This window comes from Mercenaria mercenaria, chromosome 4 (assembly GCF_021730395.1).
Source record: "Mercenaria mercenaria strain notata chromosome 4, MADL_Memer_1, whole genome shotgun sequence".
Taxonomy (NCBI): Eukaryota; Metazoa; Mollusca; class Bivalvia; order Venerida; family Veneridae; genus Mercenaria; species Mercenaria mercenaria.
This window is the reverse complement of record NC_069364.1, coordinates 83,487,240-83,512,522: the sequence shown is the minus strand read 5'-3', so window position 1 is coordinate 83,512,522 and position 25,283 is coordinate 83,487,240. Positions and strand designations below refer to the sequence as shown.

Sequence of the window (25,283 nt, the reverse complement as noted above, 5' to 3'; positions counted from 1 at the left end):
TAAAGATAGGTTCACGCTTGTAAACCCAAGTTCATGGTCGTAAACTAAGGTTTACGAGTGTGAACTGGGGTTCACAAGCGTAAACATAGGATAACGACCGTAAACATAAGATAACGGCTGAAATTCGTAGTTCAGTCGAGAAACCTAGATTATCATACGTAAACCATGGTTTACGGTTGATATATTAGGATTATAAAATCAGTTATTAATTTCGGGCGTGAACATGGGTTTACGGCCATGAACCTATGTTTACAGACGTTAACCTATGTTTATGACCGTGAACTATAGTTTATGGATGTGAAACTTTGTTTATGAACGTAACCTATGTTTACGAATGTGAAACTATGTTTGCGAACGTGAACTTGGGTATACGAGCGTGAACATAGGTTTGCGTTCGATAAACTAGGTTTCTCGAACAAAGCTATGATTTTTGGTCGTAAACATAGGTTCATGTTCGTAAACTATGGTTCACGCTTGTGAACCCAGGTTCACGCCCATAAAAATATGTTCTTGCTCAATTGGAAAAACCTAGTTTATCGATCGTTAACATGGGTTCAAGAACGTAAACCAAGGACAATTATGCCCGTTATTCTATGTTTTCGCTCGAAAATATAGGTTAGTATTCGTTAATCCTAGTTTTTCGACCAAGAACGTAATTATTGGATAATTGGCTTGCCGTGACCCATAGTTTACAGACGTGAACCTATGTTTACGAGCGAGAACCTATGTTTATGACCGTGAACTTAGGTTTACGAGCGTGAACCATAGTTTACAAACGTGAACCTAGGTTTACATTCGATAAACTAGGTTTCTCAAACCTAACTATGATTTTAGGTCGTTATCCTATGTTCACGAGTGTGAACCTATGTTTACGGTTGTAAACCCAAGTTCACGGTCGTTAACATAGGTTCACGTTCATAAACTATGGTTTACGCCCGTAAACACCCGTAAATATAGGTTTACGCCCGTAAATATAGGTTCACACTCATGAACTTAGGATAACAACAGAAATTCATAGTTCAGTCAAGAAACCTAGTTTATCGAACGTAAACCTGGGTTCACGAGCATAAACTATGGTTATCTTATGTTTTTGCTTGAAAATATAGGTTAGTATTCGAAAAACCTGGTTTTACGTTCGAAAAACCTAGTTTATCGATCGTTAATCCTAGTTTTTCGACTGTGAACCTGGGTTCACGTAATTATTGGACAATTGGCGTGCCATAGATGTCAGCCTCATCAGACAGCATTGACGTTCCCGCGCATTACATGAACATTCAGTGTCGCTCTGCAACATTAAATTATTTTAGTTTTCTCGTTTTCACTTTAACAGTAGAACATATGCAATAAAAAGGTTATAAAACAGAGCTAGTGTGTCCTAAGGCGATATTAGCATACTAGACTGGTATTTGCCCTCGGTCCTATACCTCTCCTAGTATGCCAATATCGCCTTAAGGCACACCAGCCTTGTATAATAACCTATAATTATTACATAGATAGATACACACCTGCATCATTTGATGTAAATTAATTGCAAATTGGCATTTTTCTCAATACTGTAGAATGCAGTCGCAGGTAATTTAACTACTGTTCCACTGCAAATCATAGTACATGTAACTTTAAAAATAATTTGTTCAAAGATTATTAAGATAGAGTGTCAGATTGTCTAGTGATAATACACTTGACTGTCTAGGGTGGTCTTTTGTCTAGTGATAATACACTTGACTGTCTAGGGTGGTCATTTGTCTAGTGATAATACACCTGACTGTCTAGGGTGGTCATTTGTCTAGTGGCAGATAATACACCTGACTGTCTAGGGTGGTGATTTGTCTAGTGATAATACACCTGACTGTCTAGGGTGGTCATTTGTCTAGTGATAATACACCTGACTGTCTAGGGTGGTCATTTGTCTAGTGATAATACACCTGACTGTCTAGGGGAATCAATTTTGTAGTGATAACACACCTGACTGTCTAGGGTGGTTAATTGTCTAGTGATAATACACCTGACTGTCTAGGGTGGTCATTTGTCTAATGATAATACACCTGACTGTCTAGGGTGGTCATTTGTCTAGTGGCAGATAATACACCTGACTGTCTAGGGTGGTCATTTGTCTAATGATAATACACCTGACTGTCTAGGGTGGTCATTTGTCTAGTGATAATATACCTGACTGTCTAGGGGGGTCATTTGTCTAGTGATAATACACCTGACTGTCCAGGGGGGTCAATTTTGTAGTGATAACACACCTGACTGTCTAGGGTGGTTAATTGTCTGGTGATAATACACGTGACTGCCTAGGGTGGTCATTTGTCTAGTGAAAATACACCTGACTGTCTAGGGTGGTCATTTGTCTAGTGATAATACACCTGACTGTCTAGGGTGGTCATTTGTCTAGTGATAATACACCTGACTGTCTAGGGTGGTCATTTGTCTAGTGATAATACACCTGACTGTCTAGGGTGGTCATTTGTCTAGTGATAATACACCTGACTGTCTAGGGTGGTCATTTGTCTAGTGATAATACACCTGACTGTCTAGGGTGGTCATTTGTCTAGTGATAATACACCTGACTGTCTAGGGTGGTCAATTGTCTAGTGATAATACACATGACTGGCTAGGGTGGTCATTTGTTTAGTGATAATACACTTGACTGTCTAGGATGGTCAATTGTCTTGTGATAATACACTTTACTGTTAATGGTGGTCATTTGTTTAGTGATAATACACTTGACTGTCTAGGGCTTTGATATTTTGCATGTGACATCATCTAGTGGTCTTCTACTAAGATTGTTCAAATTATCCCCATGGTTTATATAGACTTATATAGGGAAAAACTTTGAAAATCTTCTTGTCCAAACACAAAGCCTAGGGCTTTGATATTTGTTATGTAGCATCATCTAGTGGTTCTCTACCAAGTTTGTTCAAATTATCCCCCTAGGGTCAAATATGGCCCTGCCCCCGGGGGTCACATGGTTCATATAGACTTATATAGGGAAAAGCTTTTAAAATCTTCTTGTCAATAACCTACAACATTCAGATTTGGACCACATGTATAGTTTTGAGTGGCAAGATGAACATTGACATGAGTTGACCTTGATTTTGACCTAGTGACATACTTCCACATTTCTGTAGCTACAGCCTTCAAATTTGGACCACATGCATAGTTTTGTGCACTGAAAAAAACTTTGACATTGACATTGACCTAGTGACCTACTTTCTTATTTTTGAAGGTACAGGCTTCAAATTTGGACCACATGCATAGTTTTGTGCACGGAAAAAAACTTTGACATTGACATTGACCTAGTGACCTACTTTCACATTTTTGAAGGTACAGGCTTCAATGTTGGACCACATGCATAGTTTTGTGTTCCGAAATGAAATTTGACCTTGATTTTGACCTAGTGACCTACTTTCACATTTCTCAAGCTACAGCCTTCAAATTTGGACCACATGCATATAGTTTTGTGTACCGAAAAAAACTTTGACCTTGACATTGACCTAGTGACCTACTTTCACATTTCTCAAGCTACAGCCTTCAAATTTGGACCACATGCATAGTTTTGTATACCGAAATGAACTTTGACCTTGAAATTGGTCTTGTGACCTTCTTTCACATTTCTCAAGCTACAGCTTTCAAATTTGTACCACATGCATAGTTTTGTGTTTCGAAATGAAATTTGACCTTGATTTTGACCTAGTGACCTACTTTCACATTTCTCAGGCTACAACCTTCAAATTTGGACCACATGCATAGTTTTGTGTACCGAAGAAACTTTGACCTTGACATTGACCTAGTGACCTACTTTCACATTTCTCAAGCTACAACCTTCAAATTTGGACCACATGCATAGTTTTGTGTACTGAAAAACACTTTGACCTTGACATTGACCTAGTGACCTACTTTCACATTTTTGAAGGTACAGGCTTCAAATTTGGACCACATGCATAGTTTTGTGTTCCGAAATGAAATTTGACCTTGATTTTGACCTAGTGACCTACTTTCACATTTCTCAAGTTACAGCCCTCAAATTTGGACCACATGCATAGTTTTGTGTACCGAAATGAATTTTGATCTTGAGATTGACCTAGTGACCTACTTTCACATTTCTAAAGCTACAGGCTTCAAATTTGAAGCATATGCATAGTTTTGTATACCGAAATGAACTTTGACCTTGAAATTGGTCTTGTGACCTTCTTTCACATTTCTCAAGCTACAGCTTTCAAATTTGGACCACATGCATAGGCCACATGCACAGTGATGTGTACTGAAATGAAATTTGACCTTGAGCTAGTCTTGAAATTTGGAACAATCAGAAATGGCTCAATGGTGGGCGTCAAGATCACTCTGTGATCTCTTGTTTTTTTTTGTTTTTTTTTTAAGATTAATTTCCCTTTGTTGTTACTATAAATAACTTACATGATAACATTTTTATAATCAGCCAAAACAATTCAATATGAAAACAACTGTGGGTTTTTATATATGCACATTTTAATCCAAGTGTGTTGTTATAACATATACTATGCCCCAACAATAATTTGATATTTACAAACATGACTATATATAGATGAAACTGGGACATAGGGAATTCAACATTTTTCTAACATGTTACAATCTAAATATTTCTAGATTTTGTACCAATTACGAATTAGCTCAGTGGTAAAGCATACTGTCCATGTTCAACAGATCTTTTGCCGTGTGGATTCGAAACTCACCATCGACATTTAATTTTTTTTTCACTTTTGCATAAAAAATAAGATTCCTTCATGAGCTCTGTGACAACACGACAGAGAGGTATCTACTGCGGTATGGCAGTTTATTATATATCAAAGATGATATTGATTAAATGCATGCACTTAAGCCATACGAATACATGTAATGAACACAATATTGTGTTATATAAATACAAACCATCAAAGAAACAAACAAAAATACGGAAGCAAAAATGAAAATGAATAGAAAAAGAAAACAAAAAAAAATTCTGAAAAAAACTCATGAGGATTCGAAACCATAAAACGATTTGCTGATATCCAGCTGTTGTCTGCATTTTACCCAACTGAGCTATGTTGCCATATACACAGTGGATATCTAAAATGAAAGAAATACTAATATTTGCTTGTCAAGTAATGTGCATGCATAATGAATTGTTATTACATCAGTTATCATGAATTAGACTCGTCCTTGCGTTTCGGCGGGAACCACGTTATCAATGGGGATTAGTATAGTACAATATTGTTTATACATCACTGACAAATATCAGTTCATTATGTTATACTGCAGTAGAGAAAATTAGGTGCCTTCCAGTAAGGGACTTAGTATTGCATGGCAATACTTCATTCACTTATTTGTCTAGTGATAATACACTTGATCTAGGTGGTCATTTGTTGTACCTTAGTGGATTTAGATAATACACTTGCTGTCTAGTGGATTTGGTGCTAATTTGTGTTAGGTGGATCAAATACACTTGACTGTCATAGGGTGGTCATTTGTCTAGTGATAATAATACTACTTAGGCATGTACTAGGGTGGTCTTTTGTCTAGTGATAATACATTGACTGTCTAGGTTGATCATGTGTCTAGTGATATGAAATACATTTGACTGTCTAGGGTGGTCATTTGTCTAGTGATAATACACTTGACTGTCTACTGTGATAATGCATTTGACTGTCTAGGGTGGTCTTTTGTCTAATGATAATACATTTGACTGTCTAGGTTGATCATGTGTCTAGTGATATGAAATACATTTGACTGTCTAGGGTGGTCATTTGTCTAGTGATAATACACTTGACTGTCTAGCGTGGTCATTTGTCTAATATGGTGTGGTCATTTGTCTAGTGATAATACACTTGACTGTCTAGGTGGTCGTTTGTCTAGTGATTAATACTTGACAGCAGTGGTATTTTGTGAATAACTTGCTGTCTAGGGTGGTCATTTGTCTAGTGTATTAAATACATTGACTGTCTAGGGTGGTCATTTGTCTAGTGATATTAAACTACTTTGACAGTCTAGGATGGTCATTTGTCTAGTGATAATACACTTGACTGTCTAGGGTGGTCATTTGTCTAGTGATAATACATTTGACTGTCTAGGGTGGTCATTTGTCTAGTGATATTAAATACATTTGACTGTCTAGGGTGGTCATTTGTCTAGTGATAATACACTTGGCTGTCTAGCGTGGTCATTTGTCTAGTGATATTAAATACATTTGACTGTCTAGGATGGTCATTTGTCTAGTGATAATACACTTGACTGTCTAGGGTGGTCGTTTGTCTAGTGATAATACACTTGACAGTCAAGGGTGGTCATTTGTCTAGTGATAATACACTTGACTGTCTAGGGTGGTCATTTGTCTAGTGATATTAAATACATTTGACTGTCTAGGGTGGTCATTTGTCTAGTGATATTAAATACATTTGACTGTCAAGGGTGGTCATTTGTCTAGTGATATTAAATACATTTGACTGTCTAGGGTGGTCATTTGTCTAGTGATAATACACTTGACTGTCTAGGGTGGTCATTTGTCTAGTGATATTAATACATTTGACTGTCTAGGGTGGTCATTTGTCTAGTGATAATACACTTGACTGTCTAGGGTGGTCATTTGTCTAGTGATATTAAATACATTTGACTGTCTAGGGTGGTCATTTGTCTAGTGATAATACACTTGGCTGTCTAGGGTGGTCATTTGTCTAGTGATATTAAATACATTTGACTGTCTAGGGTGGTCAATTGTCTAGTGATAATACACTTGGCTGTCTAGGGTGGTCATTTGTCTAGTGATATTAAATACATTTGACTGTCTAGGATGGTCATTTGTCTAGTGATAATACACTTGACTGTCTAGGTTGGTCATTTGTCTAGTGATAATACACTTGACAGTCAAGGGTGGTCATTTGTCTAGTGATATTAAATACATTTGACTGTCTAGGGTGGTCATTTGTCTAGTGATAATACACTTGAATGTCTAGGGTGGTCATTTGTCTAGTGATATTAAATACATTTGACTGTCTAGGGTGGTCATTTGTCTAGTGATAATACACTTGACTGTCTAGGGTGGTCATTTGTCTAGTGATATTAAATACATTTGACTGTCTAGGGTGGTCATTTATCTAGTGATAATACACTTGGCTGTCTAGGGTGGTCATTTGTCTAGTGATAATACACTTGACTGTCTAGGGTGGTCATTTGTCTAGTGATAACACACTTGACTGTCTACTGTGATAATACATTTGACTGTCTAGGGTGGTCAGTTGTCTAGTGATAATATACTTGACTGTCTAGGGTGGTCATTTGTCTAATGATAATACACTTTACTGTCTAGGGTGGTCATTTGTCTAGTGATATTAAATACATTTGGCTGTCTAGGGTGGTCATTTGTCTAGTGATAACACACTTGACTGTCTACTGTGATAATACATTTGACTGTCTAGGGTGGTCATTTGTCTAGTGATAATATACTTGACTGTCTAGGGTGGTCATTTGTCTAATGATAATACACTTGACTGTCTAGGGTGGTCATTTGTCTAGTGATAATACACTTGGCTGTCTAGGGTGGTCATTTTTCTAGTGATAATACACTTGACTGTCTAGGGTGGTCATTTGTCTAGTGATAATACGTTTGACTGTCTAGGGTGGTCATTTGTCTAGTGATAATATACTTGACTGTCTACTCTGATAATAATTTGACTGTCTATGGTGGTCTTTTGTCTAATGATAATACACTTGACTGTCTAGGATGGTCATTTGTCTAATGATAATACACTTAACTGTCTAGGGTGGTCATTTGTCTAGTGATAATATAGTTGACTGACTAGGATGGTCATTTGTCTAATGATAATACACTTTACTGTCTAGGGGGGTCATTTGTCTAGTGATAATACACTTGGCTGTCTAGGGTGGTCATTTGTCTAGTGATATTAAATACATTTGGCTGTCTAGGGTGGTTATTTGTCTAGTGATAACACACTTGACTGTCTACTGTGATACACTTGGCTGTCTAGGGTGGTCATTTGTCTAGTGATATTAAATACATTTGGCTGTCTAGGGTGGTCATTTGTCTAGTGATAACACATTTGACTGTCCACTGTGATAATACATTTGACTGTCTAGAGTGGTCATTTGTCTAGTGATGATATACTTGACTGTCTAGGGTGGTCATTTGTCTAGTGATAATACATTTGACTGTCTAGGGTGGTCATTTGTCTAGTGATAATACACTTGGCTGTCTAGGGTGGTCATTTGTCTAGTGATAATACACTGATGACTGTCTAGGGTGGTCATTTGTCTAGTGATAATACTCTTGGCTGTCTAGGGTGGTCATTTGTCTAGTGATAATACACTTGACTGTCTAGGGTGGTCATTTGTCTAGTGATAATACATTTGACTGTCTAGGGTGGTCACTTGTCTAGTGATAATATACTTGACTGTCTACTGTGATAATACATTTGACTGTCTAGGGTGGTCACTTGTCTAGTGATAATATACTTGACTGTCTACTGTGATAATACATTTGACTGTCTAGGGTGGTCTTTTGTCTAATGATAATACATTTGACTGTCTAGGGTAGTCATTTGTCTAGTGATAATACACTTGGCTGTCTAGGATGGTCTTTTGTCTAATGATAATACATTTGACTGTCTAGGGTAGTCATTTGTCTAGTGATAATACACTTGACTGTCTAAGATGGTCATTGTACCCCGCGACAACAAAGTTGTAAGGGGGGGGGGTATACTGGTTTCAGGTTGTCTGTCTGTCCGTCTGTCCGTAGACGCAATCTTGTGCGCACCATCTCTCCTTATCCCCTTGACAGAATTTTTGAAACTTCACACAAGTGATCAGTACCAACAGTAGTTGTGCATGGGGCATGTTAGGTTCTTTTAGAAAAAAAATTTGCAGAGTTATGGGACTTTTTTTTTTTGTTACTATACTATATACATAGACACAATCTTGTGCGCACCATCTCTCCTCATCCCCTTGACACAATTTAATGAAATTTCACACAAGTGATCAGTACCAACAGTAGTTGTGCATGGGGCATGTTAGGTTCTTTTAGAAAAAAAATTTGCAGAGTTATGGGACTTTGTTTTTTTGTTACTATACTATATACATAGACACAATCTTGTGCGCACCACCTCTCCTCATCCCCTTGACACAATTTAATGAAACTTCACACAAGTGATCAGTAACAACAGTAGTTGTGCATGGGGCATGTTAGGTTCTTTCAGCGACAAAAATTGCAGAGTTATGGGACTTTGTTTCTTGTTAACATACTATGTACATACAGTCTGCATATGCAATCTTGTGCGTGCCTAATCTACCAAACCCTTGCACACAATTTAATGAAACTTCACACAAGTGATCAGTTCCAACCCTAGTTGTGCATGGTGCATGTTACATTCTTTTAGGTAAATATTCTGTATAGTTATGGAACTTTGTTTTTTGTTACTATACTGTATACATACAGTCTATATACATACAGTCCACATAACTATGCAATCTTGTGTGCGTCAAATTGCAATGTACTGTGTCAGTGCATGCGGGGGGGGTGTATATTCATCATCTTTAGTGATAGCTCTAGTTTGTCTAATGATAATACACTTAACTGTCTAGGGTGGTCAATTGTCTAGTGATAATATACTTGACTGTCTAGGGTTGTCAATTGTCTAATGATAATACACTTGACTGTCTAGGGTGGTCATTGGTCTAGTGATAATACACTTGACTGTCTAGGATGGTCATTTGTCTAATGATAATACACTTTACTGTCTAGGGTGGTCATTTGTCTAATGATAATACACTTGACGGTCTAGGGTGGTCATTTGTCTAGTGATAATACACTTGACTGTTGATAATACACTTGACTGTCTAGGATGGTCATTTGTCTAGTGATAATACACTTGACTGTCTAGGGTGGTCAATTGTCTAGTGATAATACACTTGACTGTCTAGGGTGGTCAATTGTCTAGTGACAATACACTTGACTGTCTAGGGTGGTCAATTGTCCAGTGACAATACACTTGACTGTCTAGGGTGGTCAATTGTCCAGTGACAATACACTTGACTGTCTAGGGTGGTCAATTGTCTAATGACAATACACTTGACTGTCTAGGGTGGTCAGTTGTCTAGTGATAATACACTTGACTGTCTAGGGTGGTCAATTGTCTAGTGATAATACACTTGACTGTCTAGGGTGGTCATTTGTCTAGTTAAATTATTTTGCGCTAATACACTTAGAATTGGCCTGAAATGTTGTGCTCTCAGTTTACTGCTATCAAGTACCAGTACATGATGCTGAAACAAATGTGCAAACAGTGACGTAATAAAGATGTGACATCACCATTAGGTCAGTGCTTGACTTTTCAGGTACTGCAAAGTGCTCCTGACATGGCATATGGTGTATTACACATAACCAAGCACAAAAGCAAATTTGCTAATATTCAGAAATATTTTCCTTTTCGCCATTAAATCACCATTGTGTTAGCAATCATGTCTCAAAGACTGAAGTACGTTGATTACCCTGATTGTTAGGGGAGATAACTAGAGTCACAGATTGGGACTAGTTTGCAGTGAGCTAGCTTAGGGTATCACACCCAGGTCTCTTATATATTTGAATCTGTCTCTTCAACTTCACATAGCTCAAGCACATCCAGCAATAAATTATGTTCATAAGAAACAAGTACCATTTTTGTGTCATGATAAAAATGTAAGGCATATCATAAAGACTCATTTTGCATAAACATTAAAAATAGTGTATTGCTTAAAATATTTCAAGACTGTCAGTGAGTCAAAATTTTCTTTGCATGTCTTTGTCATCAATATGAGACCTATCATTTATCTTCTGTGAGTTTCACATTTGACTTGGCTGCAACATATCTCAAATAAGAAAATACACATTTGGTCTGCATGAATGTTCATCATACAGCTCACTGAAAAAAAAATGCTAGCAATGGATTGTTTATATATCTTGTTGAGATGTGAAAATAATCAGTATTATAAAATAAAAGTACCAACAGAAAAATCTGTGTTAGTTTGGATAAGGAGGAACACTCCAGGTGGAATAACATCACTTACTGTTTCTGCCACTCTACTGATACTTTAATATTCGAATTTGGAAGAGAATGTACATTATTGCATGACTGCGGCATTTTCCTTTGAAGTTTTCTGTTTTCTAAATTCTGGTATCGCCACGGTTAGCCGTGCTCTAAATTCCGTTGCACACAGGTATCGCTCACAGTTTTCTCTGTCTGGGATGTAGAACAATACATAAATTAGCAAGTGTTGCTGTGATAAGGTATTGGAAATGATAAGCTATTTGAAATAATTGATTACTGTATGTCTGTAGTTTAGTTCTCTACATCTTGATTTAAAACTTGATTTTTTAAGTAACATAAAAATATAACTGCAAAAATGATTATGATATTCTATTCAGTTTAAAAATATGCTCTAGGTGTTAATTCCATTGATAGCCTACATGAAACCTTCTGCTTATCAGGTTTGTTGATAAAATTAGCCACGTGGGAATTGTTTGCATTCTCTATTTCTCCAGGGTTCATGACATCGTTAGCGCCTCTTGGCAAATTCAAATTTTTAGCAGTTACTTTAAATTATTTCTGAAACTCTATTTTACAACTTTTTGTTTTAAAAAATAATTACAACAATCAATAAAGAATGTTTCAATGTGTATTTCACTTTTTTATAACTTTTTTTTCAGTAATTTATTTAAAATTTTGAAAAAGGGATCTCTGATGTGAAGCATGCATAATTTATATAAAAACCTGCCCAGCGCCATCTTCTGGCTTTTATAAGGCAGTTGGGGGTTTATCATGAAATGTTCCTAAGGGAGGCTCAAGAGGGGAAATATTTTTAAATATTTTAAATTTATGATATTTAAAAATGTGTTAATTTTACTCTTTTTAATCATGCAATAAATCAGTTAGACAATACATACTCGTGTGTTACCGGCGAGTATCATCATGCTTGGGAGAATCTCAGGGAACGTAATTTGATAGCAAACTCGCTTCTACGAGGCTCGTTTGCTACCCAAATTACGTTCCCTGAGATTCCCCCGCGCATGATGATACTAGCCGGTAACACACTTTTATGTATTATCTAACTTATACGTAACACATTTCTATCTTCACATTATCTGCAAAATTAATGAGCATTGCCTGCTGTGGCAATTGATGAGCCATATTGTTTTGGGGGTCAGTAGGTTAAAGGTCAAGGCTGCAGTGACCTTGAGACTGAAAATGGTTTCCAATCAATAAGTGGAGAACACTTTGGTCTACAGGCATCAAACTGTGGTCAGTAGATTACCCATATTTTTTTGGGGTCAGTTGGACAAAGGTCATAGTGATCAGGAAAAGCCAGCATGAGAGGCATGCGCATTTTACAAACACATCATTCTTGTTTTAGTTTGTTAACATAGCATTAACATTCAGTTTATAAATCATTCACAAACAGAAATGCTAAAGATAATATAAAATGTTTCTGTCTGATTTTGTGTTTCAATTTCTGTCAAGGCAGAATTTTGGAAGTACTGTAAAAAACAATGCTCATGGTATGCACTGGTCGCAAAGGCAAAATCACTTGCAGCCAGCAGGCTAAAGATTAAAAATGTATTGATGGCAAAGAGTCTAGTTTCATTTTTTTCTTAATATCAGTCATATTTTTTCAGCTATATGTGATTACAGAATAAACAGAAAATGGCATTGTTTGAAGGCTGTCAGATTGTTCTAGATTTGACCACAGCTGTCAAGTTTAAAGAAAAAACAGCTATAAGAAAGGATATAACATCAAATGGAGGCATCGTTTCTTTCATTGTTACTAAAAAGGTATGTCAAATTACACATTCTGTAAGTTTTGGGAACTGAAGATCTGATTGAACATTAGTATGGAGATAAAATCACATGCATTATACCAACTGAAGATAGATAGAAAGTAATCCTCTTATTACTATGTACTATGCTATAGCAATTTAATTTATATTCCAGAACATAATTTTCTGTCTGAAATAAAAGTTTTTCAAGATCCTGTAAAATCAAAGAAAAAAAAAATGTCATTGATGACCAGGACTGAGGCACTAACAGAACTTAAGCTGTCTTCACACTAAAATTTGGAAACTCTGTTTTTGCATCAGTACAATACAGAATGTGGTAGAAAAGGCACTTAATATATTAAAAACTGCTTAATCTATTTTCGTTTACTGTATTAACATGCTCTTTCATTAAACTATGATGCAGATATACAAAAAAGGTTCTCACTGGACAGCTTAACCACTAGAAAAGGTTTTGAGGAAATCTATCGTGGTGGTCCTTTTTATTGTGATACCCATACATATATATATTTACATATTCAGAGTACACATGTTGTGTGTGATGATAGCAAGAAGGCAGAATTCTCATATAAATGTAAAATGGCGGCCAAGTACGGTTTTCCGGTTGTGTCTGTAGACTGGATCAAGATGAGTATTGAAGCCGGGCACCAGCTCAGTACAGATGACTATTTGATGGCGGGAAAATCTAAATCTGAGGGACTCAAGGAAGGAAAGATATCAGGTATATAGTATATTAAAATAATGTTTTAAAGTAGATTTATACACAGGGTCATTAAAAATATTAAAAAAGATCATGTTGTAAAATTCAGTTGAACAGGAGAGACTGTAAACTATCAGCTCTAGGCCTTAATTTGCAATACAGAAATCATTAGAGCAGGTTGCAACAGCATGAATAAAGGATGTAATTAAATTGTGGTGGTTTAAAAAATAGTGCTTACAAATGTTAGGTAGAACAATACTTTGAAATCATTAATATTTGTGGGGGACTAATTTTCGTGGATTTCGTGGTTGAGTCAATCCACGAAATTTGATCCCATTGCAACGAAAAAATAAAATTGCCATATATTGTATGTTCAAACAAATCAAAAATTGAAATCCACGAATTCATATCCCCACGAAATTGCCGTTTTGACCAAAATCACGAAATTTCATGCCCTGGAAATTAAATGATTTCACAGTATCTATTTATATGCACACATATAAAGTTATGTATACACCTTAATATCATTGCTTAAGGAAGCCATTGAGGTCTTACTGAGAGATAAATGTGTTTACCAAAAGCAATATATCTAGTCTGTTTGTATAATTTGTTCCTACAAGTAGGTAATGTATATAACTGAGATCAATTGTATTGATCTCGGAAAAACTTAAAACATGCCCATGATCAGTGCAAACAGTGTTGGTATAATTAGAGCAAAATGTTTAAATTCTGTAGCATGGAATGCATAAGGTCATTTTGATTTAAAGGTCTCAAAAAGAGTAAACATTTCTTACAGAATTTCCGCGTTTTAAATGCATGAGTTGGGGTGTCTTAGATGATATTGGATGGTAGGGCGGTCATTGTTTGAATATTTTGAAATCTATCAATCAAATATCAGTATTTGTACAAGCAGTGTACATATTTCAAGTTTTTTATATCTTCAGAACATGTATATATGGGAAATAAATATCACCATTTTCTGTATTTCCCATTTTGTTTAATTCCATCAATATCCCAAAGTTCTGTTTGACCTGGGGCCTTTGTTGTGGAGGAGTTAAGGTTGCTGACTTCAAAATCACTTGCTTCTCATCAGTATGGGTTCAAGCCTCTCTTGGGGCATAAATTCTTCATGTGAGGATGCCATCCATCTGGCTTACAGAAAGTTGGTGGTTCTACCCAGGTGCCTCGGCCTGTGATGAAATAATTCCTGAATGGGCACCTGGGATCTTCCTCCACCATGGAAAGCTGTAAAGTCACCATGTGACCTATAATTGTGTCGTGTGACATTAAACTCAACAAAAAATGAGGGTATCAGCATACAGTACATCAATTTGATGATTAACAAAAAGTCTTACCTCAAATTAAGGTTTAAAATATTTAGTTGCTCTTTATATCTTCAGCCTCCAGATTTCAGAAAAAGGACAAAAAGAAAAGTATCAAACCCTTTATTAACATAAGCAGCTTCAAGATGTGGAAACAAGATGACAAAAACTGTCCTACTTTCACCAAGGATTTCCAAATTGCAAAATTTGCCCTCTTTAAAGGGGAGGTAATGCATATCTCATTACATTTCTGGTTTATTCCTTTGTGACCTTGATTTCAGAATGATGTTCCTAACTTTTGGCAAATAAAAGAGTAGAACACTGGTTCAAAGTAGTTTAATAGTAGGATCCGTCTTAGACTATAACAGTGATGTGGCTTTCTTTATAAGCCACGATTTAACCAGGTCTGAATCCAAGGCGCCAAATTCAGTTGTACTTAGATCAGTCTGCAAATAGCTCAAATATTTCAGAACACCATAGTACTATTCTTTGGTCATAAAGCATATTCCAGAATTCAGTTGCCCTGCTAATGTGTTATGTATTTCAGACACTTAGAAAACTAACGGGTATGCGCTAAAGAAAATAGCAAAAGATCAATACTTTATATTTGTATACTATCATTGTTGATAAGCTTACTTGGAAAATGACACTAATGAGTAGAGTTTTATATCTTTAATTTCTAAGTTTGAGTGAAAAGCAAAAATTAATATTTTATGGAATTGCATTAGAGATTAGCTCATACTGAATGTTTTGATTTACAGAAGACAGAAAAGAAGGTACGAAAAACATTTGCTGTTCTAGAAGTCCATGTTGATGAAACATTCAGTGCAGGTAACTCTGGCACGAGCCATAAATACAGAGTTACCTCCCATTCTGGTACACTGAACACTGTGGAAGTAAGTATTAAGACTTCTAGGATAGTTTCTGGGGTTCTTTAAGTATTTTGACGGCAAATAGGGTGTTTGTGCTGTTAGTAAAAAACTTACAGAGTGACAGCAATCACTTAACCATTTAATAATTTGTCTGTGGTTCTTGGATGTTAACTATAACTTACTGGTAACCTTTACCTTGCTATAGTTCTAAAATGGACTGGTCCATCATTCATTTTGAGAAGTACCACTTATTATTCAAAGGGGTGTTCACTGAAAATTTACAGACTTGTGGAACAGTGCAGACCAAGGTGAGCATGCAGGGACATGCAGGCTGATCTTGATCTACACTGGCCACAAAGGCTACATCACTTGCAGTCAGTAGGCTAAGGTTAACATGCAGGCTGATCTTGATCTACACTGGCCACAAAGGCAACATCACTTGCAGTCAGTAGGCTAAAGGTTAACATGCAGGCTGATCTTGATCTACACTGGCCACAAAGGCAACATCACTTGCAGTCAGTAGGCTAAAGGTTAACATGCAGGCTGATCTTGATCTACACTGGCCACAAAGGCAACATCACTTGCAGTCAGTAGGCTAAAGGTTAACATGCAGGCTGATCTTGATCTACACTGGCCACAAAGGCAACATCACTTGCAGTCAGTAGGCTAAAGGTTAACATGCAGGCTGATCTTGATCTACACTGGCCACAAAGGCAACATCACTTACAGTCAGTAGGCTAAAGGTTAACATGCAGGCTGATCTTGATCTACACTGGCCACAAAGGCAACATCACTTACAGTCAGTAGGCTAAAGGTTAACATGCAGGCTGATCTTGATCTACACTGGCCACAAAGGCAACATCACATGCAGTCAGTAGGCTAAAGGTTAACATGCAGGCTGATCTTGATCTACACTGGCCACAAAGGCTACATCACTTGCAGTCAGTAGGCTAAAGGTTAACATGCAGGCTGATCTTGATCTACACTGGCCACAAAGGCAACATCACTTGCAGTCAGTAGGCTAAAGGTTAACATGCAGGCTGATCTTGATCTACACTGGCCACAAAGGCTACATCACTTGCAGTCAGTAGACTAAAGGTTAGCATGCAGGCTGATCTTGATCTACACTGGCCACAAAGGCAACATCACTTGCAACCAGTAGGCTAAAGGTTAACATGCAGATGAATACTGAACAGTAATAATTGTTGATAGTTTGATTACAACTGATGAGTTCCATAACAAAGGGGCCTCTGTGGCCTAGTGGTTAAGGTCTCTGACTTCAAATCATTTGCCCCTCATCAATGTAGGTTTGAGCCTCACTCGGGGCGTTGAATTCTTCATGTGAGGAAGCTATCCAGCTGGCTTACGGAATGTTGGTGGTTCTACCCAGGTGCCCGCCTGTGATGAAATAATGCATGGAAGGGCACCTGGGGACTTCACCATCAAAGCTGAAAGGTTGCCAGATGACCTATAATTGTGTTTGTGACGTTAAACCCAACAAAAATGAAAACAAAACTAATAGTTCTCCAAAAAAAGTATATTTCACTAAGAAAGACGTAATTAATGACAGAGAGCTGAAATATGATTGAAGAACACTGCAATATTGACAAAGTGTTTGTGTATTGATATGATTCTATAAAACATAAAATAACATGTTTATGTGACTTGACGGGAGACAATCAAAATCCCCTTGATCAAAATCCCCTTCACTAAAAAATGACAGGGTGTTACAAAATCCCCTTCATACTTTTGCAGGGGGTATCATAATCCCCTCTGTGATTTTTACTTATTTCATCAAGTTCAAATACAACTATATACAACTTAAAAGTCTATTGCATAAAGCACGTAAATACAATGCCTTTAGCAAACATAATATAATTTGGAGCACTGATATCTATATATCTATAACGTTAATCACAGAGGGGATTATGATACCCCCTGCAAATGTGTGAAGGGGATTTTGTAACACCCAGTCATTTTTCAGTGGAGGGGATTTTGATCAAGGGGATTTTGATATACACTCTGACTTGACAGTGCTATGTAGGTTTGAAAAAGTACAGTGTCACATTTAATACGTGTAAAGCTAAACACAGTATTAATATGTGCTACCACTAGAAAGAACTTAAAGTTTTGTTTTTTTTAAACATAATAATACATAATTAGTGTTACTGTATGGCATTTAATGAAGCATGAAGTTCTACATACACAATTGATTTACATACTTAGTAAAGTTAAATACATTTGATGTGGCCTTTGCTACATTTGAAATTAAATATCTAAAGATAAAATATTTGAGTGAAAATTGGGCATTGGATATCTGTAAATAGCATGCTAGTCACATATGTATGGAACATCAGGCACATACTGCATTGCCAATGCATGACACAAACACAATATATGCTACGACAACTGTTTTCTTCAGATAACTACATTTTGTGGTCTGCAGGAAATCTGGTATTACATTACACACAGTTGTGTTGTGATAGGGAAGTTTATTTGAATGAATAGCATAAGAACTGTGCATCAGGAAGTCATAAAGGTTGATTCAAAAGCAAGGAAATTTTTTTAATGTTCTTCATTACAGTTTAAAAGAAATCAATGTGTATGAAGTTGTTTGTCTTTCACCGTTATTAATGTGGACAAGTTGTGTAACTAACTGGTGGAGATGGAGTTAGGTCTGGTGCAGAATCTATGAACATTAGTCAGGTTAACTGACCACAGTTACATAACTGAATTACTGTTGTAAATTAATATCAAATCCATACAAGCAAACAAATGAAGAAATAAATATGAAATATAATGTAGCTGTGTATTTGTTCTCATACAGAAAGGGGCACCGGGCACAACAGAATTCAGGTTCTGTAACACAGTAGATGAGACTTTGGCAGTATTCAGTCATTTATACAGAGAACAGCAGCAACTTGGTATGACCTTGACCCATGACCTTTTCTCCAGGCATATTGGATCAGAAAAATTTAAACAGGTATTACATGTATGCCATAATACAAAGTTTTAATATCTTTGCATTCCTTTAAATTGCAAAGGTATATTGGTGTTATTTGCGAAACCTTGTTTGATATATTTGTTTGAAGTGGGTGGGGTAGTCCAGCCTGTGAGTGATTTTGCTACTTTGTTTATAAGCAGCACAGTTATCACATATAATTATGAGTCATGCCATGAGAAAACCAACATAGTGGGTTTGCGACCAGCATGGATCCAGACCAGCCTGCCCATCCGCGCAGTCTGGTCAGGATCCATGCTGTTCGCTTTCAAAGCCTATTGGAATTAGAGAAACTGTTAGCATACAGCATGGATCCTGACCAGACTGCGTGGATGTGCAAGCTGGTCTGGATCCATGCTGGTCGCAAACACACTATGTTGGTTTTCTCATGGCTCGGCTCATATCATATTCAGTTGTGATAAGTAGTTATTGTATACTTTGAAATCATTAATATTGGTGGGGGACTTATCTCTGCAGTTGAGTCAGTCGACAAAATTAAACCTAACGAACAAGCAAAATCCCTTCAGAAGTTTAAGGTAGTGGAAACATAATTGCAGTCGGTAGTTTCCGTGGAAATATGTTTACCTGTATAAGGTTTTAGCATTCCTTGGAGGATACTGTAGCTCACACAAGCACCTGACTTTCTGTTCATACTGGAGAATGCTGAAAATTGCTTACAGAGTATACTTAATTGAACATTAATTTGAGATTGTCCTCACAGGCCCACTACCTTAACTCTGCAGATTTATATCTCTGCAAAATACCCCATCTAGCCCATACCATGAAATTCAATGCCCTCAAAAATTAAATAATAGTACAGTATTCATTAAATGGTTTAGAAACTCGCAGCACTCTTTATATGTGTCATTCAAATCCTGCCCATAATTAACACACTTGTGTGACAGTAACACTGAAGCTGGTTAAACAATGTTTATATTTAAAACACATTTTGTCACTAGATGATGGGGGAGCTAGGTTTGGAGTGTGGCAGTATGACAGAAGATGTTGGATGTCTGGTAGAACATATATGGCTAGAAGCTAACGAGGAAGTGGAAACAATTCTCTCCAGTAATGTCACCAGTATCAAGGAAGAACAGGTATTCAATTTAATATTAGATTTGTTATAACAACAGGACAAGGTAATACATTTTGGAGTAGATTTATTTAGGTTTTCTCTATTTCAAAGATTATTGTTAACATGGAGTAGTGCTTTTGAATTTGTTTTGTTGGCACAGAAGGTGTCAAGAAATAATACGTAGGAGTATTGTGATGTACATAGAAAAGTTGCCTTTCCCTCATTTTGTTCTTGCCTTATGCAAATTCTGAAAGTACATTCTAATATGCATGTAAATGAGTATGGTAAAAGTGAAATAAAAGTCTCCAGTGTCAGTGAAAAAAATTCTTTTGCGCAATGTCATTTTCATATTTGTGAGGTTATTATATTCAGTATTCTAACACTGCCCGATTCATTTCCCTGTTAAACTAAAGAAGATCGAAACTGTTTAATATTATGCAACACTCACCGATTTTACGTCACAATTTTAACGTCATAGTGTAAAATGTCATAGCAGCCTGTGGGAAAAACAGCAAGTATTTGTTGAATATTTTCAAAGATGTAGATAATATACCTTGATAATGTGTTAAAATCAAAATAATATATCTCATTTAATGATTTTCTCTTGAATAAGATCATTGTTTATTGTTCAGATGTGTATTAATATATCACTTGTGCTGTGCCCTTGTGATCTATTTCCTTCGCATCTGAACTCCAAACAATGATTTTATTCACTGACAGATCACTGAATGAGATATATTATTTCTTAATTATGACTCACATAAAATTTTAACCTTCGATATTCTAGATTAATAAAGCTGAAGCCATTTTGAAGCAGATCAAGTCTGCCCTAGACAGCGGGGATAGCAGTAAGATTTTTAAGCTGATGAATGAGTTCTATATTGCACTCCCCCACAGGCATCAGTATAGAGTGATGGTACCTACTAAATACTGGTTGTCAAGGAAACAAGATATCTGTCAGGTACGAACTTTCTTTAAAACTTTTGTCACAGTCTGCCTATAAATTTATAAATACAGTGGTATACCCAGCTGAAATCAAAAGCCTCAAAAGCAAAGAAAATGCTCTTAACAATAATTTGAAGGCTTGAAATGGTTACAAAAATGTAAGAAATATGGGTGGGTACTACATGAACTGCTTGAGCAAGCCTGGATATTTTTGACAAGCAGTGATTCACTGTATGTTTAAAATGTCTGAAAGGTTATTGGGTAACTTCCATATCCATTTAAGCAGGGAAACCCCAGCAGATCATTGTACAACAGCAATTACAGTCTCGTATTTGCTTATCTCAAAACTCTGGCTGTCTCAAAGACATTTTCAACTCTCGGCCCAAAAATATATGCACAAAATATCATTTTGAGTCAAATTTTGTTCATCTCGAACTAAAACGCTTCATCATTTGGAATTCGAGATACGGAGTTTCAGCTATATTTCTGAAGCTAGCACAGCTTTCCCTTTTTTTTTTCTAAATGTCCAGGACTGAGTGCCAGTTTTGTGATTTTTCAAGAGCATCACATACACTTCTTTCGAATAATTGTACTTGTTATTTGCAAATATAATTTGCAATAAACTTACATGTCATTGAATTTGTACAAAAGGTCATACCGTGAACAATTGAAACAAATATTTTTTTTTTAAAGACTTCATTTTTAGCAAAATGTATGAATGACTGCCTTTGAAATTGTCTTTGTACGGTGTTTTACAGCTGGTGAAGGACATGATATCAGTTAGTGAAGCCACAGACTTCTCCCTGCGAGCAAGTACACCAGCTAAATATAGAGCTCTAAGATGTGGGATTGACAGTTTAAGTACAACAAGTACTGAATTCCATACTGTCAAACAGCTGATAGAGGAGTCACTAACTGGGTGAGATCTCTGATTAGTTGTTATTGTTAAATTGTTTACATATGGTAAAAGTAAAACTTGGATGTAGAAAGTGTACTTTGTCTAGACATTAATTTTCCAACTTGAGGGAATTTAAAGAAACTTGCTTGCACAGTCAGTGGAATGGAAGTTCAAATTGCAGGAACCAAAATAACTTTGTCTTAGATGGCGTCTGAGTTATTTCACATTATGCAATTTATATTTCAATATTTTTGCGTCAAGACAATATCGTTTCTGTTGAATTTAAAGAAGCACTACTTGATGCATTATATTAGATGACAGTGAGAAGAAAGATAAAAGCAGAAGAGGTCTATTTGAAATAGATTTCTGTTTATCTCCCCTTACAGACTGAATTTTTATCACTGGGCTATGACTTTGTAGTTTTATAGAACTGTATGATGACAGAGACACTTGGAGTTCTGATAGTTTGAGTTGCTCCCCTTTGTTTCTGACATGTCATTTGCATGTCAGTTGATGTTGTCCCAAACTTTTGCATATTCTTCTTAAACTTAAAGAAAGTATATTCCTAACTTAAATCAGTTAAAAAAATTTCTAGTATACCTTGTTTTGAGGCGTAATTTGATATTGCAAGATAAGCCTTTCAAGAGCATCAACTTTCAGTTTGCCGTTATTATTATTTAACTGCTGTAAGGTATGCTCATCATAAAAAAAAAGATTGGCCTTGGCTGGCATGCCTAAATCCCAAGTATGTGTTAATGATGGTAGCAAATGATACTGAAAAATAATGGTCAGAATTTATTGGTCTATTGATCTCTCACTGTTAATGTTTTGTGGTGAATGTGTTTGTGAAATAATGTAATGATTTACAATGTATATAATTATGCATTATTTGTTTATTTCAGAGACTGTACTATAAAAATTCAGGCAGTATTTGCTGTGAATCGTCCAGTGGAGAGCACCAATTTCACATGTGATATTCCCAATAAACAACTTCTCTTCCATGCTTCCAAGGCCAATAATATCGTAGGAATCTTGTCAAGGCAAGTATTCTAAATGTTTTACAATAGGGATACAGTATGTATACATCCTAATGTGCGTTGTATATATGTAACCTATAGATCTGTATTGTAGATGAATTATAAAACCTTCAGGAAAATTTGAAAAATAGCTTGAAATTATTAATTTGATACTTTTTGCATAATAAGAGAAATGCGATTGTGATATTTTTATGCCACCAGCATCTACTGATGCGGGAGGCATATAGTGATTGTCCTGTCCGTCTGTCCATCCATACGAGGTTAAGCAAAATGGGACCGTTTCGTCTAGCATCAATACCCCTTACCAGAATGACTTGATACTAATGCAGCTCCTTGTTTTTCTCATTGATGGATAATGTGTGATAAAATCTAAGATTTGTTTTTTCTTTAAGTTATAAGTGGAACTTTCAAACTTTCGTAAAAGTATCTTCACTTAGTACAGTGCACTATTCACACTAGTGTGTATATGAATAATGCCAAAGATGTTAAACAGTGTTTTTTTATATTCACAGAGTGTATTGATAGCTAACATACAACCTTTCAATTTCTTAACACTTGATCTATTTCTGTTTGTTTTAGAGGATTATTAATGCCTAGAGTTGTGGTTGACGACCATGGAGGTACAAGGTCTGATCCAGGCATGCTTGGTTCAGGAATTTACTTCGCAAGTGCAGCCAGGTAAAACTTTTAATGCTATTTCACATGTGATTTTGTTTGCTGGGAAACATTTGATTCAAATAAGGAATATTAGCTGTGATCTTGCGAATAAGGTGTCTTTGGCCCAGCTCAGAGGTTGTTGATTTAACTGTTGGGAGGGTCACAAAGATGTCTTCTTATGTACCATCAGGGCCCAGAAATATAAAAGTTGAGGTTAGAAACCAGTCTCAAAACTCCAGCATCTGATTGATTGTTTCTGAAAACAGATTGGAAATCTACCAATGACAGAGTTGCACTCTCAGACTGGTCTCCAAGCTCAAACATAACATTGTAACGAGTACTTTTTATTTGAGGAAATAGACTTATTTATTGTTCAAATTAGCATTGAGCTTTACTCAGTCAAGTTAAATTTGATTAGCTTAAATTGAAATGGTTTGATTGTTGTCAACATTTTATTGTAAGTACACGAAGATAACTTAACTCTCAGTAAAACGTTTACACTTTAACTGCCGATTATGTTTGTGCAGCTCATTTACTTTGACACACAATAATGTGCAGTACTTTATTTTAGTACTAGTGTGGGCTATTCCTCTCCAAGTCAAAAGAAGGGTACAAGATTCATGCTAGTTAGTGAGGTTGCCCTTGGCAACTGCAAAACTATGTATCAAAAGGATTTGACCTTGACCTGTGCACCTGAAGGTTACCACAGTATTCATGGTGTGAAAACATCTGAAGAATTTCCGTCTGCTTTCAAGGTAAGTTTTTCAACCTAAATGAAATTAGGCTTTAGCTTGATTAAGATATATGTTCATGAAGTCATGTTTATCATTATCAGGTAGTTGTCATACATATCAATTATTGATTTTATCATCAATATCAAGATGATAATAATAATACTGTAATTCCTTCTCTAGAAACACCACAATTATCATCATTGTCGTATTTGCCTTTAACTATACAACGGCTTCATGTCTTGAAATTGAAATACTAGTGGAGAAATATGCATAGAAATAGATTTATGATGTATGCATAGTTATATGTGTTATTTATAAATGTTTGGCCAAGTGGTTAAGGTCAACAATTTCAAATCACTCGTACTTTGCCTGAAATAATGGCTGAAGGTGCACCAGGGGTCTTACTCCACCTTTTAGACTGGAAAGTTGCCATATGACCGAAATGGATTTGGTGTTACTTATAAGCTTAACCAAAACTACATGTATATACTTATACTGCACAGAATGATGAGTATGTTGTGTACAGTCCGGATCAACAGAGACTGAAATATCTGGTGGAGTTTACAACCGATACTGATGTGATTAAAGAGACTTTTGAAGAATATGTAAATACAGAGGAAATATCAGAGTTAGATGATGAAGATGCTAATGAAATCAGTATGTATTAAATCACATACACAATAAAGTGCCAAATTCCAGATCGGTTTAGTAAAACTCAGATTATATCCCTATTTTATAACAATTTTTGGTGTAAACATATCAGCATTAGTTTAAACATACATATGTAGGTTATTTCAAACAATGATTGCAGTATTTACAATTCATGATACATAGTACAGAAGATAATGCCTGAAAAAGTATCAGAGCCGAAAGCAACAGCTTATAGAGGTCTTCTTCTACAATAACATATTGTTATAGGTACAGTACAACAGTGTTTATGATCTTATCTGAAATATTATCTTCAAGAAATATAATTAGATTGAACGCTTAATCAGTGAACTATATCAGCATTGTAGTTTTCTTTTCAAAATATTCTTTTCTTGTAAATACTCAAGTTATGAAAATGCTTATATCAGTGAAAATCTTGAATTTAATAATATTCTGACTTTTGCTAAAGACCAACTCCGAATAAAGAGCCCTACTACAAAACCTGTCTATAAAGGCCACAATTTCCTTTCCCCGATGACACTCTAATAGTGTAAATTTATCT

At 36.0% G+C, this 25,283-nt stretch overlaps 1 protein-coding gene across 1 annotated transcript in view; it reads left to right on the top strand.

The window, feature by feature from the left end:
- Positions 1-25,283, top strand: part of LOC123553036 (protein mono-ADP-ribosyltransferase PARP4-like) — a 101,060-nt gene that overhangs the window by 5,980 nt on the left and 69,797 nt on the right. The window contains exons 2-13 of the mRNA XM_053542310.1: positions 12,674-12,830; positions 13,355-13,553; positions 14,933-15,081; positions 15,616-15,750; positions 18,554-18,709; positions 19,687-19,824; positions 20,590-20,763; positions 21,506-21,666; positions 22,548-22,685; positions 23,262-23,360; positions 23,911-24,094; positions 24,577-24,730. Of these exons, the coding sequence (XP_053398285.1) occupies positions 12,702-12,830; positions 13,355-13,553; positions 14,933-15,081; positions 15,616-15,750; positions 18,554-18,709; positions 19,687-19,824; positions 20,590-20,763; positions 21,506-21,666; positions 22,548-22,685; positions 23,262-23,360; positions 23,911-24,094; positions 24,577-24,730 (1,816 nt within the window). The 5' untranslated portion in view covers positions 12,674-12,701. The remainder of the gene's footprint in view (positions 1-12,673; positions 12,831-13,354; positions 13,554-14,932; positions 15,082-15,615; positions 15,751-18,553; positions 18,710-19,686; positions 19,825-20,589; positions 20,764-21,505; positions 21,667-22,547; positions 22,686-23,261; positions 23,361-23,910; positions 24,095-24,576; positions 24,731-25,283) is intronic.